The sequence below is a fragment of the Macaca mulatta genome, chromosome 17 (genome assembly GCF_049350105.2).
Source record: "Macaca mulatta isolate MMU2019108-1 chromosome 17, T2T-MMU8v2.0, whole genome shotgun sequence".
Taxonomy (NCBI): domain Eukaryota; kingdom Metazoa; phylum Chordata; class Mammalia; order Primates; family Cercopithecidae; genus Macaca; species Macaca mulatta.
The window spans coordinates 93,098,967-93,115,943 of record NC_133422.1 but is presented as its reverse complement, the minus strand read 5'-3'; the positions used below and the strand labels follow the sequence as shown (position 1 = coordinate 93,115,943).

At 42.5% G+C, this 16,977-nt stretch overlaps 1 protein-coding gene across 5 annotated transcripts in view; it reads right to left on the bottom strand.

The window, feature by feature from the left end:
* Nucleotides 1–16,977, bottom strand: part of FARP1 (FERM, ARH/RhoGEF and pleckstrin domain protein 1) — a 303,581-nt gene that overhangs the window by 36,301 nt on the left and 250,303 nt on the right. For all 5 annotated transcript variants that reach the window (XM_028837234.2, XM_077973887.1, XM_077973885.1 and 2 more), the window contains 3 exons: nucleotides 4,487–4,674; nucleotides 3,111–3,200; nucleotides 1,903–2,036 (listed from right to left, as the gene is read on the bottom strand). In XM_028837234.2, the coding sequence (XP_028693067.2) occupies nucleotides 1,903–2,036; nucleotides 3,111–3,200; nucleotides 4,487–4,674 (412 nt within the window). The remainder of the gene's footprint in view (nucleotides 1–1,902; nucleotides 2,037–3,110; nucleotides 3,201–4,486; nucleotides 4,675–16,977) is intronic.

Below are 16,977 nucleotides of genomic sequence, written 5' to 3'. Positions count from 1 at the left end.
CTGCCACATGCACTGAGACTGCTAGAGTGACGTCAGCTCAAGAGGCCGTGAGCCTCCAGGAAGATGTGCCTAAGACAGTATTAACACATGTCTCGCTGGCCAGAGAACAAACTGCCAAATGGGTTCTCCAGAGTTGTAAGGTCTTTGACCCCATTATGACAGCATCATTCAACTTTGTATGAATGATGAGACACGAGGCAGGACACACGTGAAAGGTTCTAGGACAAGCTTGGGAAGGTAAAGTTACATTTGCTAGAATTTTTATTTTTATTTTAGAGACAGGGTCTTGCTCTGTCACCCAAGCTGGAGTGCAGTGGTGCAGTCATAGCTCACTGCAGCCTTGAACTTCTGGGCTGAAGTGATTCTCCTGCCTCAGCCTCTCCAGTAGCTGGGACCACAGGTTTGCATCACTACGCCTGGTTAATTAAGTATCTTTTTGTTGAGACAGGGTCTTGCTATGTTGCCCAGGCTGCTCTCGAACTCCTGGCCTCAAGTAATCCTCCTGCCTCGGCCTCCCAAAGTCCTGGGATTTACAGGCATGAGCCACTGTGCCCGGCCAAATTTTTATTTTTAATTTTGAAAAGTGACATTTCTCTTATATTCATAATACCAAGACTCTAGATAACGTGGCATTTTCAATTTTTCCCATTTCCAGCAAGGCTGACCTTGTAACTATTATTTCTCCATTTCTGGCTATGCTCTCCCCACTGGGGCCTCTCAGTAACACCTGCCACCTCCTTCTCTCAAGGGAAGGAGAATTGCACTGAACTATCCTCCAGGTATAAAAAATGTACAAAGCCAGACATCACTTAGGGGGATCAGAGAGCTCCCGCTGCCCCAGCACATTGGCTTCATGACACAGAAAGCAGCTCTGCTTAGCTATTCAACTGACACTTGAATGCCGCAGTCTGGGATCACCCGAGGCAGGACAACCTCACATAGCGCTCCTTCAGGCCCTACGGTCACGGAGGGCCCCTGAGGCCACTCCAAACCAAATTCTCACTGGTAGTGAGGATACAGCCCATAATGGGTTCTATTTCTGCCAAAAACCTTTTGCTATTTTCTCCTGGCATTTTTCAAATGCATGTTTAGTAGACAATCAACTCCCCATGTGTCTCTCTCCATATAATTGTCTTTAAAAAACTGCCATAGGAATTGTCTACAAAACCGTCTATTTTAGGTAAAAGTGCAGCAGATTCTGCATGTGACAGTCCACAAAGCTTTTCCTGTTTTTTGTACCTCCCTCTTCTCTCACATTAATGTTTCATCTGGTATTTAATGGACAGGCTTAAGATTATTTTTAACCAATCTGCTATTGATGGACACTTAGGTCATTTCTATTATTTTAATTATTCATTGGATGTCTCTGTTCAAATGGCATTTCATGTATTAAAACAGATCCTTCTAGTTCAAGGTAAGGTAAAAGTGTGTGTGTGCGCGCATGCACATGCTACATAGATCCGTTTTTCAAAGCATGTTTTAGACACTGGAGTAGAATACGGAAAACTGCACAAGGCATATATGTACTTCATAAATGACTTAAAGCAAGCACCAGTAAAATATTACCAGCACTCCTCAAAGCCTTTCTAAGCCCCTACTCTTTATAAACCCTATTTCCCCTCCAGAAGTAACTACTGTCTTTATTTTGTGATAATCATATAATCATTGTAAGAGAGGTAAAAAATCCATCTTGAAGAACTGCAAACCAAAGGAAAGAAACTGTAAGCGAGATCTAAGTGCATGTTGGATTTCACTGAAAATCATTTGAAGGCTGGTTTGTTTTAAGCCAGTTTCCTGCCTTTCATCTTTGTTCCTGCCTGCTGCTTACCAGGGACAACAACATAAAAATAACACGAGAAAGAGGGAGGGAGAAATGTAACTGGGAAGTAGAAATGTACTCACCACAGGGCAAGTCGTTGCTCAACTTCCTTGAGAAAATTGGTATGAAATTTGTGCAAAGGTTCAAAATTCGGGAATATGAGACTTTTCAGCGTTTCTGGCATGGCGTCCTCCTTGCTCACCGTGCTCTGAAACCACTGGAAATAAGAAGACGATGCACTTACAGGTGGAAAGATCAATGGCGAGTGTCTGCAGTTCTCCAGAAGTCACATGCAGCCAAACGCACTGGGAGGAGCCACGGCTTCCTGCAAGGTTCTTGGCATTTCAGGGACACGGGGCTGCCCAGGCCTTACTGCTTCCCCTTTCTTTCCTTAGATGGGGTAAGAAGCAACCATCTGGATATTACTGCTCTCTGAAGTGTGCTACCCATCGACTGTTTAAGCCAGGAGAAATCTCTTAAACGGGGAACTACTCGAATCAAAACCTCCATTCTGGCCAATTTACTGGATAACCACTAATTTACGGCCACTGAGTATTCTGTGCTTCATTCCTTTAAGAACTTCCATCTCTGTTCCTTTGTGAAAACACTGGGCATGAAGGTGGCCAAACTTGGGAACGAAGCCACGGCCTTCACACCAAGTCGCTGCTGTGGCTGAGGTGAGCTGGGTGCACGATGCTTAGTAAGTACCTGTCCAGGGCCTAACACAGTCCACAGCCCAGAGGAACAGAAATTCACAGACCCCAATTTCCCTCCCAACTGGCTAATGCTTTCCCGGAATCCAGGGGTCAGGAAGACATCTGCAGCGCCCTGAGTTTGTTTTCGAGACTGAGCAGGACGGATTGAAATAATAAAAGGGAGTCTTCCGGTAGAATTTGCTGACAAGGCCCAATTTATTATCAAAGATAAAATGAATCTCCTGTTCACCTCCAAGGTCTCCCGTGAGCAAAACTCAGCAGTTATACTTGGCAATGGGCAAAACACGAAATGTTCTGGGCTGGTGCACACAGACAGTAAAACGTTTAATTTTCATTTTCTCTACCTCAGAACTTCCTTCTTTTGCACTTGAAAATCATCATTATGAAAAACGTTATATCATATATTCCCAATTAAATATACTATTAGCATTTAATTTCTATACCCTAGGACCACAATCCTTTCAACTGAAGTCAGGGAATCCAACATTTCATTAGCTCCAGCCTCCCCTGTAGAGCTGAGTATTAACTGAGATAAATCATGTAACTGAATGCTTTTGGGGAAATACCGCACATACCGAAGTGATAACTTCGAGATCCTTCAGATACGTTCGCTCGGTGGTAGACACTTCCTTAGCTATGAAGTATGCTTTATCAGTTGGGAATCTCTGCAAAACCCAGCCAAAGAAACAAGGCACAACAATCATTTTTGAGTATACGTCTTGGAGAATATCCTCATTAAAGTGATAATATTACTAACTTGGGATCTTTTGTTAGCTGGCATCAATGAGAAATAAAATTCTTAGTTATTCTCCTTTTTGTGTTAGGAGAATAAATAAGAATGTATTCTCCTTTTTGTGTTAAGAAAATAAAGAATGTATTCTCCTTTTTGTGTTAAGAGAATAAATAAGAATGTATTCTCCTTTTCGTGTTAAGAAAATAAATAAGAATTACTCTTCTTTTCATGTGAGGAGGAGCTAGGCTAAGATAATGGATTTCCATGATGAGAATATAGTCTAGGAAGGTTTCCTTCCCGGTAAAAATTACCATCAGCAAAAGGACCAAATTAGGCAAAGGAAATACATAAAAAAGGAACTGTCTTGTCCTATGTCCGCTGGCGGAGTTGGTGTTCATGACATGGAAGTTACATTGTGGGAACACATGGTAGCTGGGTCTAAAGGGACAGAGGTGAGATCAGCTGGTGGCATCATCGGCCTCAACTCCCTTGGCGGCTGTCAGTCAGGTGGGCAGCCAGCCCCACCGTGGAGCAGGCCGGCCATCCAGCCTTGCTTTCTCTTTAAACAGTAAGTGCAAGGAGGTCGCCTGTTGTCCACCATTTTGCCGTCTTCTCATAGGAGTCCACCTGACTCCACTGCTGGGTGTACACACAACGGACTTCAAAGCAGAGACTCAAACAAATACCTGGACACTCATGTTCACAGCAGCCAAAAGGTGGGAACCGCATGACTGTCCATTAACAGAGGAATGGATAACAAAGTGTGGTTTATACACACAGCGGGACATCACTCAGCCGTCAAATGCCAGGCAGTTCTGACCCGTGCTACATACGGATGAGCCATGAAGACAGAATGCTAAGTGAAATAAGCCAGTCACAAAATGGCAAATACCAGATGATTCTGCTTATATGAGGTGCCTAGAGTAGGCAAATTCATAGAGACAGAAAGTAGAATGGGGGTGCCAGGGGCTGGCAGGAGGGGTAAGGAGGAGTTAGTGACGGATGGATGTAGTTTCTGTTTGGGAAAATAAGTTCTGGAGATGGATGGTAGGGACAGTGGCACGACAACATGAATGTACTTAATGCCACCAAACTGTACAACTGAAAATGGCTCACATGGCGCCTTTGCTCTTATGTATATTTTCCAATTTTTAAAATTCATACACACACACACGTGCACACACAGTCACACACGTGCGTGAGCCCTCGGCCCCGTACCTTCCTGCGGCCCTCATCCTCATCGTCCGTCCTGGGGCAGGCCTGGTCATTCAGCAGTGGGCTGATCAAGGGAGAGGTCTGCTTGGTGTCCGGGCTCAGGTTGGGAGACAAGGTCACGTGGGCAGGGGCCACTCCCCCCTGCGAGTTCACAGACAGCTCGGAAAGGTGAGGGCTGCCAGTCAGGGAGCCTGTTTGGGGATGAGAAGTTTTAAAGAAAAAAAAAAAAAGGTAATTTTTTCTGGGACCTGATTTCTATTCACTACTTTCACCTTTTTCAAATTGTAAGAACTTTGACTACCCCCCATGGCAAACCTAAAGCTATTCTTTATTTTCTAGTTTTTTTCCTAAGTCAAAGCTGCCTTAATAAAGATAGCATGAGTAATTCAATGGAGCCTCCGTTATGTAATTAATTGTAACATAGAGAACTCTGCTTAGATAGCAATTAAAATAGCTGAAAAGCATAGTGTATCCCAAAATAGGAATTTCATCTCCCAACTACTGCTTATTTCTAAGAATTACTCAAGAAAGACACAGTGTCTATGTCACAATGAGACATGGGGAAATGATTAGAAAATAGAACTATACTAATAGGCATCTAAGCAACTGGTGTACTTAGGACACACTACGTCCCGTAACAATGGGTCGCAGCTAACAGAAAGGTCGAGCAACTAACTCCCCATTCTACAAAGAACAGAAGCAAGCTTGTTATACCTGGTGATGTCATTCCATGTCTCTCACTGTTTGGGACAGAAACACTAGCATCACATTACAGGCATCTGTGATCACTTCAACACGCAAAACCAGACATCATTATATTATCACCATTTCCCTTTATGAGATAAGAGTGACAGGGCACCACGAGTCCTGGATAAAGGATATCATAGTAAGAAAGACGAAAATGTGGCTGGGCGTGGTGGCTCACGCCTGCAATCCCAGCACTTTGGGAGGCCGAGGCAGGCGGATTGCCTGAGGTCAGGAGTTTGAGACCAGTCTGGCCAACATGGTGAAACCCCGTCTCTACCAAAAATACAAAAAAATTAGCTGGGCGTGGTGGCATGCACCTGTAATCCCAGCTACTTGGGAGGCTGAGGCAGGGGAATTGCTTGAACCAGGGAGATGAAGGTTGCGGTGAGCTGAGACCGTGCCACTGCACTCCAACCTGGGTGACAAAGTGAGACTCTTCTCAAAAAAAAAAAAAAAAAAAAAAAGGATATATCACCCGCTATGAGTCAGCCAAGGGAGATGATATGTACAGGACACTCTTTGCCAATATACTTTTGCAAATATCTGTATCTCAACCCACTGAAACTACATGGGATGTTTCAGAATATACTTCTAACCTAAGTGTTTTTGCCTAGCACTTATATTTATACTAATAAAGCAGATTTGCTAGAGATAATATGAGGTAAGCGAAGTTAAAGTAACCTGTAGTCTTGTCTATCACCATGATAAGGAAAGACAAAGTCAGAGCTTTCTCAATTTCTCAGTCTACAGTTTCAGGCTCGCTGCTACTTGGTACGCTAAAGATCTCTCAGGGAAAAGGGGGAGGGCAGTTTTCTGGGAGCACCCCCATTTTCCTGTCATCTGTTCTCACCCTCTGGAGTCATGCATGTGCATTTTGGAATGACAAGATACAACAGCCTACCTAGAATGGAGCTGATGAAGTAAGGGCGGTGAATCTGATCCCAGTATAAACCAACCCTGGAGAAACCACCATCAGCCCCCACCCTTGGTGCCAGGTTGAGCAGTCGGTGGCACCACCAACACAGTGGAGGGAGAACCACTGTACCTGGAGAATGACAGAAGGCAGATGTCCTGCCCAGGGACTACTGGTTAGTGCAATGATCCTTGGATAACAAGGTTAGCAAATGTGAGGAAAAGGCAGATTCAGTAAGCTCGCATTTTTAAATCCCTCTGCTTTTAAATCCTGTTTTTAATACACCTCACTAAAATGAAGCCTTGTGTTAGACAAAGACCCCATCACCCAAAACACCACCAGACCCAGAAAACCCCGGAGAAAAAGGCCAGAAATCGCTTCACAAATGTCAATTTTATTGACACTAGTGCACAACTAAGTACAATAATTGCAAAGGAAGTGGAACTTGTCAAACAGAAAAGGTGACAATGAGTTAGAACTGCAGTTATTTCAAGGTACTACACTATTCTTAAAAAAAAAAAACACAAAAAAAATGTTATCACTACAAATAGGAAATAGAAAAGAGAAATTCTGGCAGTCTGTCTAGAGGTTAAAACATTTCATGCATTTGTGAGTTGCTGTTGGAGAGTTGTTTTTTGTTTGTTCACCATCATCTGGCAACATTCGGGGCTTACCTTCAGCTCTCGCACTGCGCGTGAGATCGGGTGAGGCAGTTTTAAGTGAGAGCGTGCTGAACCTTGACTTTGCAGTGACGTGGAACAGAAAAAGCATTCGCCTCATCATTGAAAGAGTTGGAGCCGAGAATGAAAGGTAGTTAGAAGGCTAGTGGGAAGTGGAGCAGAGGCAAGGAAATAGCGAGTAGCAGGCCCTAGACAGCATTCGGCAACAGACAGGAAATGAACTGCCACTTGGGGCAAGGGAGAAGTAGGGTGTGCACACTCCGATCCAGCCACCTCCACTCTCAGAGGCCAACAGCGAGCCCCCGTGCTGCACTGCACCTGGGAACACTTATATTTAGGGGACAGGGCAGTTGGAAGAAATGAGGTAACAGACTATGGTTCCAGGAGAGAGCCTGCCCTGCCAAGAAGGTGTGCCGCAGTTGTCAGCTGGATTTGGAAGACTCCTCGCTGTGCTCGAGGAGACAGGATTCAGAAAACAGAGGGCTGAGTGGGAGCTTCAGGGTCACCTGTGGACCTAAAGTAGGGAACAGCTCAGGATCAGCCCACAGGCTGCTGGCGGAAGGCTTGCTGCATTTCACTCATGTAGCCTAAAGATGTCAGTAACAGCTACTCAATATGTGCGCCCTGCAGACTTGGAATGACAAAATTAGGGTGATCAGTTGGCCTTTTCCTAAGACACTACTCCAGCTTTGCTTATAGGGCCTAAGAAAGGACGGACGATGGGTGTGTTTCAACAGCAAGACCAATAAGCCAATAAATATCAAGCAGTCTGGTCTAGAAATCTATCAGCATTTTAAGGAAGGGAAAGGCCTGAAACTCTCCAGTTCCGTTTTGCTAATTTGAGCTGCATCTGTGGAGAAGAAGCCCCTTCTCTCCTTGTAAGATAAATAATCCGAGGCTTTGAAAATGTATAGGTGACATGGGCCAAACAAAATATGTAACTCATTTACCTTTCAGCAATTAATGAAATATGCTGACAAGGGGGCAATTAGTAGAATTTGGCAGCTTGATAAGTAATTAAAATTCTCTTTTGACTTTGAGCCAGGGTGTGTGACAACAGTCTGTACAAACTGGTGTCCACACCAGCAGGTGTGAAGAGCTGTGTCTATAAAAAGCTAATGTCCAACGTCGCAGTTATTAGAACTACGTGGAATCAATTTTCACTGAAGTAGTCCATTTTACAAAAAAGCTAACAAACATGGTTCTGTTGTTAGGTAAAATGAGCCCAGTTGGATTTATATGGCATTATAAAGCTTGTTCACATCTTGCAGTGTGTCGCCCGCTTTGAAGGCACAGCCCCAGGCAGCGGGGAGAGGAAACTGTGACTGACACTCATTGCTACTCCATGAAATTATCAATGCCTTTGGTATTTCCAGCACTTCTCCCTTTATGAAAAATTAATGCAAAGTAATTTCTTTCATTAGGGAGCTCGAGGTAAATAATTTGGGGGGACCCTAAGAGGAAGCACCTGCTATTAAGGCAATAGGTGGAAAGAAGTTCAAAGAGATTAGAAAAAAGATCAGTCACACGCTGAAAGTCTGGAGGCTTCTGGTGTTTTCAAAATTATTTTTCCTATTTCCTGAAATTGTCTTGCAACTTCTTAGGCATTCAGTTAGATGTCAGGTTAGTAGCTCTCAAATCCTTCACCTCTTCCCTGTGATTTCATGACCCCTCCCGCCCCCCGCCATTCATCTAGAAGAGGTTTGAGTTTTTGCTGCCCCCTTGGACTGAAAATGCCTCCAGTCATACAGCTCTCAAGGGAGGCATTTCTAGTAATTGCTTTATAGAATCCTTTTAAGCATACACATTCTCATGGCACAAACAATCATGGAACTTCAAATTAGCACTGCTGTATTTATGGATTTCAATTTATCACTCAGCCCAGAAACTGCCTGTGCTGCTCTATCTTTGTAATTTAAAACACGCTCATCATTCTTCCCTCTTGGCTGGTCTGGGGAAGCTGGGTCTGCAGCGTCTTGATCAGCTCTTCCTCAGAGCTGCTGAAAGGCAGTGGGAGGAGGCTTTACCATCAATGAGCCAAAGCCAGGCCTTTCTTCCCGCTTTGGGATCGGGTACAAGCTGCCTGTTAACCATGTACCCATATTCTGTTAACCATGTACCCATATTCAGGGCTTCAACACAAACTCACACAATTCTGGGAAAAGAAAAACACTTCTAATCTATTTTTCAAGTAATAAAAATGGCATTTCTAGTTCTTAACTGTACCTGTCCTGTTTTTTAAATTGGTCTCCAGTTTTTAACTATATAGGTACTATTTTTTCCTATAAAGGGGGAAACTAGAAAAACTGATAATTAAAAAAATAGTAATCCAAGATATGTTTATTAAATAGCTAATATTTGAGAGTGAGAATACTGACTGAAATGAGAATATTGCTTTCTCAACTTCTCTTTTCCAAAATTTTAAAGTGCAATTATAAAAAAGTTGATATGTTTTTTCTTCAATAGTCCCCCAAATAAAATTATTAATTTTGAAATCTTCTGGGTGCCACTTATCTACCATAATTTGTCTTCTTTTATTCTGTTCTAAAATATAGGAGATTTTATCTCTATGTGCCCAACATATGCTCAAAAGGCCCAAGTAGGAAATATATTACAGATGGAAGTTTTCATCTATTTTTTTTTGAAAGGCTCTATTTAAATCCATATGCTCTCTCTAAGAGGATACAATGAAGCCTCTCTAGAGATTATCCCATTTGAAAGCCAGTTATCAAAAAAAGGGCAGTATTATGCTGAATAATAGGTAGCTTCCTGAATAGGCAGGCCTCACTAGAGTCCGATATCTAGGTTGGGGCCCTGCTCAGTGGAATACACAAAGCTGGCGGTATTTTATAGAAGTTACAAAGTTCCACAAGAAAAACCAGGTTACAGGATTACCCATGTTAGCAGTGTGGTCCTCTTCTTGATACCTGAGGTTGCTGAGGGTAATGTATGTGTGCTTCTTACACCCAGCTCCTTTAAGAAAAGTTTCACAAGCAGCTAAGCATCAGCTTCACAGTTCATCATCAAGCAATTCAGAAAAGCAGTAGCAATGCAACTTCCAGAAAAAGAATTGAAATGCACTAATGGAAAAGACACAGGAGAATGCTGCTTTGTTTGAACACGGAGGTGGCCGTGGTGGTGATGGTGGTGGTGTGGTAGTGGTAGTGGTGGTGGTGGTGGTGGAAGTGGTGGTACTGGTAGTGGTGGTGGTGGTGGTGGAAGTGGTGGTAGTGGTAGTGGTGGTGGTGGTGGTGGAGGAGGAGGAGGAGGCAGTGTTTGGGTTGGGAACATGGTGCTTCGTACCAATGAAAAATACCATCTTGTACTCAGGACAAAGCTTCAGCCATCAGTGGCAAAGAACAGTTACAATGGACAGTTTTTACAGCATGACACCTGTTAGGACAAGTAAAAGCCCCTTCAGTTTAGATCAACAAGAGATATTAATACCGTGCATACACTGTGACATGAGCTTGGCCTTCCATGCTCAAAGAACCACCAAGCTCATTGTTACTGGAGAAGCCAGCATTCTTCCCAGTGGTATGAGTCCATGCTTTATTGACATACTGCATTCTTCTGCCATGGAGAGAAGATGAAACCAGACAGCATCTGTGAGAACCTACATGTTGGGTGCCCATCAAAATGAAAAACAGCTCATCGGCCATCAGAAGTCAACCGGGACCAAGTCAGGTAAGGCCTTCTCTACATTCCCACCTACTTCCCCACCCAGCAACACACACACATATCTCCATATCTATAAGCTCAATTATCTTATAGATATGACATAGGTAAAGGTTTCTATCCCCATTTAAATAGATGTTTCCGTTCAAAACATAAAGGCAAATCCATGGGTCGGCTGTGTAGGCTCTCCATGCAAGCTACAGTCACAGATGCGCTCTGTTTCAGTGAGACCTCTCCTCTAGCTACAGTGATCCTGCTCACCCCCAAGGGCCCCCCTTCTCCGATGCACTGCCCAGAGTACAAAGTGCAGGCCTTGTCAGAAGAGCAAAGTTCACCTCCTCTTTTCCCACTTTAGTGAAATCTGGCACCACCCAGGACGATGACTTAGGATATGCTTTCACATGAAAGCTTGCAGTCTGGGGAATAGGATCACTGTATTCTAGAGAAAAGAGGTATTCCAAGTACAAATTGGTATTCAGCAGTGTTAAAAAAAAAAAAAAAAAAAAGACATCAGACAGTGCTCCAACAGTGCAGGAACAGAAGCTACACCATGCTTTGAGGGTAAAGACAGAACGCTGAAAACAAAGCCGTTTCTCCTAGATAGGTACATGCTGACAAGACACTGCATACAATGGAACAATGGAAAATGTTTTCCCAAACTGATTAAACAAATGACAAAAATGAGAATGAAGTCCCCAGCCTTTTCTATTTCAAATTAATTTGGTGTATTAGAAATTTTAAATAAAACATATTATCTACAGTATTAAATATACACACAGAGAGAACAGAAGGGAATTTGATTAATAATATAGGCCAAGCTGGTGAGGTTTGGTTAGTCAGGTTTTCACAGCAACCTTAGGCAGAAAGGGGAGTAAGGGTAAGGGATTTATCCATCAGCCATTCTCGGTGCTTCTGGAGCAAGCAGCCAGTGTGCGTCCTTAACTAAGGAAGACCTGTCTTCGGTCTTTCTATAAATCACTGCAGGGAAAGTGAAAAATGCTTTACTTCCTACAAAGAAACTTTGAGGCCCAGAAAAAAAGGAGTTGTTAGCTTGGTTTCAAGAGCCAGAAAAGGTCATCTATGAGTAGTAACAGACTGGTCACCATGCCACTGCAGGCTCCTAAGTGACCCTTCTATCATTTCCCACTTTAAGGCCAGCTATCAATCCTGATTCATAATAAAGCAGAATCACTCCTTCACAACCCCCCACACCACTACTGCCTCCACATTTCACTCAAAAGTAGAGTCAATCACGGTCCGATGCTTTTTACTCCACACACACACGCCTGCCTGGTGGTCCTTGCTCCCTCCTTAGCGTCCTTGGTCTGTGTGCTTTTCCATGTTGCAGTGATTTCTAGCTACTCCTCACTCCTCAACATTCTGCAATTGCTGCACCTGGCCCCAGCAGCACACTCAAGTATCTCACAGCACGAATTTCCATGACCGCATTGGTGGCGCCGGCCCTGTAGAGTTAACCTTTTAGACTGGCTTGCAACTACTCATGGAGATCAGATATCCCGTGGCAACAGTTGATTACTTTCATACAGAAAGCCACTCCAAGACAAATCAGAGTAACCTGATCTGGAGACTACATGAAGACGCAAATGCACTGCCTCCACTCCAAGTAACACTCAAACACTAGGCACCGAGAAGATGCTGAAGGCTCGGTTTCTAGGCTACCATGCTGTGATGGCTGTGTCAAGTGGCCAATCCACACCGAAATGATCCTGAACAAATCAGAGTCTATTCAATGTTTAAAGCTTTCAGGAAAAGAAGATTTTCTAATTCTTCCCTAGCGTCTACCAAGATGTTTAATTGCTTTCACTAGGGGTTAAAAAAAAAAGTTCCTTGTGCTTGAGGTTTCGTTTTTTTCTTTTCTTTTCTTTTTGGAGTGGTGTGCTGTTTATTTTATGAAATGAGAACCTTCTTCAAAACAAGGTGCTACCTCCCCTCCTCCCAAACACACATATGGCACAACAAATCAGCATTTACCACTTCTGTTCACGGGGAGATGCTTGGAAATCTCTCTCTAGGTTACTCTAGGAAATGACAAAGCTGCCCTTTTTCAAGGATATATCCAAACAGCTGGTACCAGACCACTTTTGATCTCTGATGTCTACAACTCCAGGCCAAATCATCATAGAGATTTTATGTGTGTGTGTGTGCGCTTTTTGTCATTCTTTTTTAATAGAAAGAAAACTGCTATATTAAGTGTCATGCAAATTTTGGCCTAAAAGTCACAGCTTCATTTCAAATTCCAACAACTGGGAGAGATGTGCACATGTGCTCACTAGAGACACCATTTTTTATTAAGTTTCACTCAATTAAACAGAAACAGATGGAATTAAACTAACAAGGAAAAAAACAGGACCAGTAAATTCTTTAATGTTGTCAGAGTAAATGTCTTTAATCACTTGCTGCTCATAGAGGTTCCCTCAACGGTACCTTTCTCTCCATATGCTCTTACGGGCTTGGCTAACAGACAACCCAGATAAAACTCATCAGAGAGCTACCACTTTAAGTGGAAATGGTAGCATGGATTATTTTTAAATGGCTACCTCTTTAAATTTATGCCTGAGGTTGCAATTTTGTGAATTTCTGTAATCGGACCTTGATGATGACCTTGAGCGATAAGATATAAATAACTCCCACATGCTTAGCGTTCCAATAATGGAACACTAGGCATAAATGGCTATGGTTCAAAGAAACTTGCTCTATCACAGAGATTACCTAGAAAGCCTCTTCTGCAGTTCAATTTGTAAAATGTAGTAGGAATAGAATAGACTCATACCATCAAACTAGAGGCAGGCCAGTCTTAGAACTAAGCCTGGAGAAATGTTTACAGACTATAAAAGAGAAAGTCGAGGGAGAAACAGTCTTTCTGGGGAATGTAACTCTAAGAGCTCTTGAAATTCTAGCTAATCAGAATACGGTCCCAGGCAAAGAGAAGGGATCCAGACAGAAGCGAATAAAACCAACATAAACCTGACAGTGAAAGGAACCCAGATTTGTTAATTTAAGGCTGGGTCTGCCTGTAACCCAATTACTCACTAACAGCTACAGTTTCACCAAAGCCATTCTGTGCTGAACTACGGAATAATTAATGCTTTAAGTGGAAACAGTAGATTGAAAGCATGTGAATACTGATTACAGGTATGAAACAGAGCAGTGTGCACACTCACGGCAGTTTCAATAACATTTAAAATGACAGATTGATCTTTACATTATTTCTTCCTTTAGAAATTGCTTGACAACAAAACCAAATTTTTGCTTTTGGAACCAAATTCCAGGGCTAATAACCAAAGCTGAGTTTCGGATGCACATTCAGAGCAGACTGGACTTTGCATATTTGGTGGGAATTTTGAGAGGCTCGTGCTAATGTTTCAGTTTTGCAGGTCTAGCTTTTTTCAGCATTGCCTGGCTTCAATCTTCAAATAAGTTCTCGAGAATAAAATCAGAATTACTTACATTTCAAGTGCAGGCCACCTGGCACAATTGGGGGAGATAAATTAGAAATTCCCAAACATGAATCACACATGCAGGGAGGAATCCGGCCCGCAGACTTCCTCTAATTAAACACCTATCTAATAAAATATTGTCAATGGCACACAGATGACTGTTAAAGGAGCTGAAGCCATTTATTGTGAGTTCTGGAGCTCATTAAAAGCATTTCTTCATGCTAAAAGAATTTCTTGCGTTTTTATTTTGCCCTTAACAAGCAGCAGCAAAGGCAGCCACAAAAGGGTCTAAAATTTACATATTTTGACATAATGTCCAACGAAAGATATTAGCGCAAGGAGGCCCTGGGCTTTAAGATTTGTGTTTATACAGGGCTTGTTTTCCATGCATGGTCTTGAGACAGTATGTCACAGAGCAGCTAGTGAGTGGCTGGTATCGGAAGGCCTGGCTCCCCTGTTGAGTCAGAAGACCCCTACACTAGCTATTGTCCTAGAAAGATTGGTTGAGAAGTCTCGGAAACCCTTTGGAAATCTGAATACATTCAGAAATCTCTAATATCTGCTGCCTAGTATCCCACCCAACCCCACCTCTGGCCTTCCTCCACGCTTAGCTCAACTCCATGCACACGCACGCCCTTCTTAAGCTAGAATGAGATCTGCAGGCTGAGTAAAGACCTGGAGGACTGGAGTCTCCCCAAAGTCAGAAGCCATGGAGGGTGGCATGGTAGATGCTGCTGGCTTTTCCTGACTGAGATCGTCACAGTGACACTGCAGAGACCACATCAGCTCAGCAAACATGCTCCACCAGGCTCAAAGAATGTACAAATGGACTCTTTGGCCAATGTTATGGAATCTTTATTAGCACAGGACAAGCTCCTCTTGAGGCAAGTAGTGACTGTCCGCAGCACATCAGGATGTATGATAAACAGCCTTTAAACAAACTATAAGCACCATTAATTACACCAGGATTGCTGCTTTTGTAAATACTGGCCAAGAAGCAGAAATTGAGTTGCTTGCCTGGTACAAAGCCAATGAGGAAAAAACTCTACGAGCAACTCTTAGAGTGAAAAATTTTGTCAACACAGAACTGAGTATACTGCCATTGATCAACTGCTCTTAAAACACTTAGATAAAAATCACTGCTGTAGGAAAAAGCAAAACAAAATAATGATTGAAGCGTGTTTTGCTCTGAGATGCTTATATTTGATGATTCCTGCCATAGGCTGTGTAAATTCATACCCAGCGATCAATGGTATTTCATTATCAGACTGCTGTATAATTAGAGGGGAAAAGAAAATTCATTTGAACAAACCACTTCACAAACCACAGGATTCCACACTGGGTTCTGTTTAACTCACACTTCACTAAACACTCATATAGCAAATTGACATTCTTTCTATGTCTGAACGGATTATGCAAAAATGTGTTATAACTGCAAAACCCCACAATATAAAAAGAAGTAGTTCTTCCCACCTATTATGGCCTGTAATTGCCTAAGTCTACTCGATCACTCATTTCCACATCTGATTTGAATTATTAATTCATGTAAGACTCTCCAAAATTAAAATACTGAATCAAAAAGCTCCTATTGCACCAAGATATCACATAGGCTAAAAAAGTGAAGTCTAGAGACCAGGTTACAGTTTCAGCTTTGTCATGCAATAGCTGTATTACTTATGCAAAGTCACTTAACTTTTTCAGAACAAGAAATGAAGGTTTGCCCAGATGAACTTCTGAGGTCCCTTCCAGTTTAAAAAATTCTGTGATTCTGTTAAATACATAAATTTAAAGCAAGACGTAAATAGACTACTTCAATGAACAACTCTCAAACGATCCAACAATGAGCTTGATTCAATCAGGCACTGAATCAAATGATTAGGAAAACCAAAAAAAAAAAGTCTGTATAAAAACGGAGTAAGTGTTCAGATTCTTTAAAACCGACTTCTGGACATTCATGTGGACAAATACTCATTTGTGAATGAGATGAGCCAATACCCCTCCATTTTCTACGCTGCTGCCAAATTCTACTCGGTGTCCTAAGCATGCTTGGTTCTCCCCTTGTGATCAGGTCACGTGATGAGCCCAGTGAGGCCCTGGTATGGTGGCACATCCGGGAGCTATCACTGTTAGGACTCTTTTCAATAATTTTGTAGTTACTTAGGATCTAAAAATTTTATTCTACAATTTATCCTTTTTTTTTTTCCCCTAAAAAAAGTACCTAAGGCTGAAAAGTGCAAATCACAGGCATCAAGAAAAAGCAGTTTGTTTGCGATATTTTTCTTATTCTGCAAGCAAGCCAAAAATTTAGCTAACACTTTTACTGTATTCCACTAGATTCGAGAAGGCCTGGGTAAGAAGTGACCCTGGCTGCCCAGGACAAACAGCTGGGAAGGCCAAGGAGCACTCCAGACCAATGAGATCAAAATCCCTAGGGTCAGGGTCCCGGCGTCACTAATTTTTAAAATATCTCAGAAAATTGCAACGTGCAGCTAAGGCAGAGAAACTTCAAGTGAAAACCAGGCTCTTTAAAATGCAGGAATGCTGGGTGAAAGGCAGTGACACTGGTGGGCAGGATTTAAAAAGAAGTCACTCTCTCTCCTTACACTTTCTTTTTTCTGGCTCAGAGAAACATCCAAGTATCACTATTCCCAACAGAGGACACTGTTCACAAGAGTGTGAATGGTAAGACAGTGTCTGTAAACCAACCAAGAGCAACCAAGCTGGAAAATAGTCCTTTGCGCCGCACACAATTCAAAGGCAGGCGTTTAGTTTGTTAACCTACTGGTGACAACAGTGCCTATTTCAAGGTGTTACTCTTCCCCGCATCCTGCTCAGCAGTATTTCAGTCTCACCAAGAGATTCTGAGAGGCAGAATTGTACTTCTTAAAACATAACAATATGATCCACCAATGCAAACCTAAACCAAACCAGCAATCCCAAATAGATTACAATTCATGAAGATTTGACAACTTTTCTAGTATTTCACAGGAAGCCTGGGAAGCAGAAATAACCCCCAGT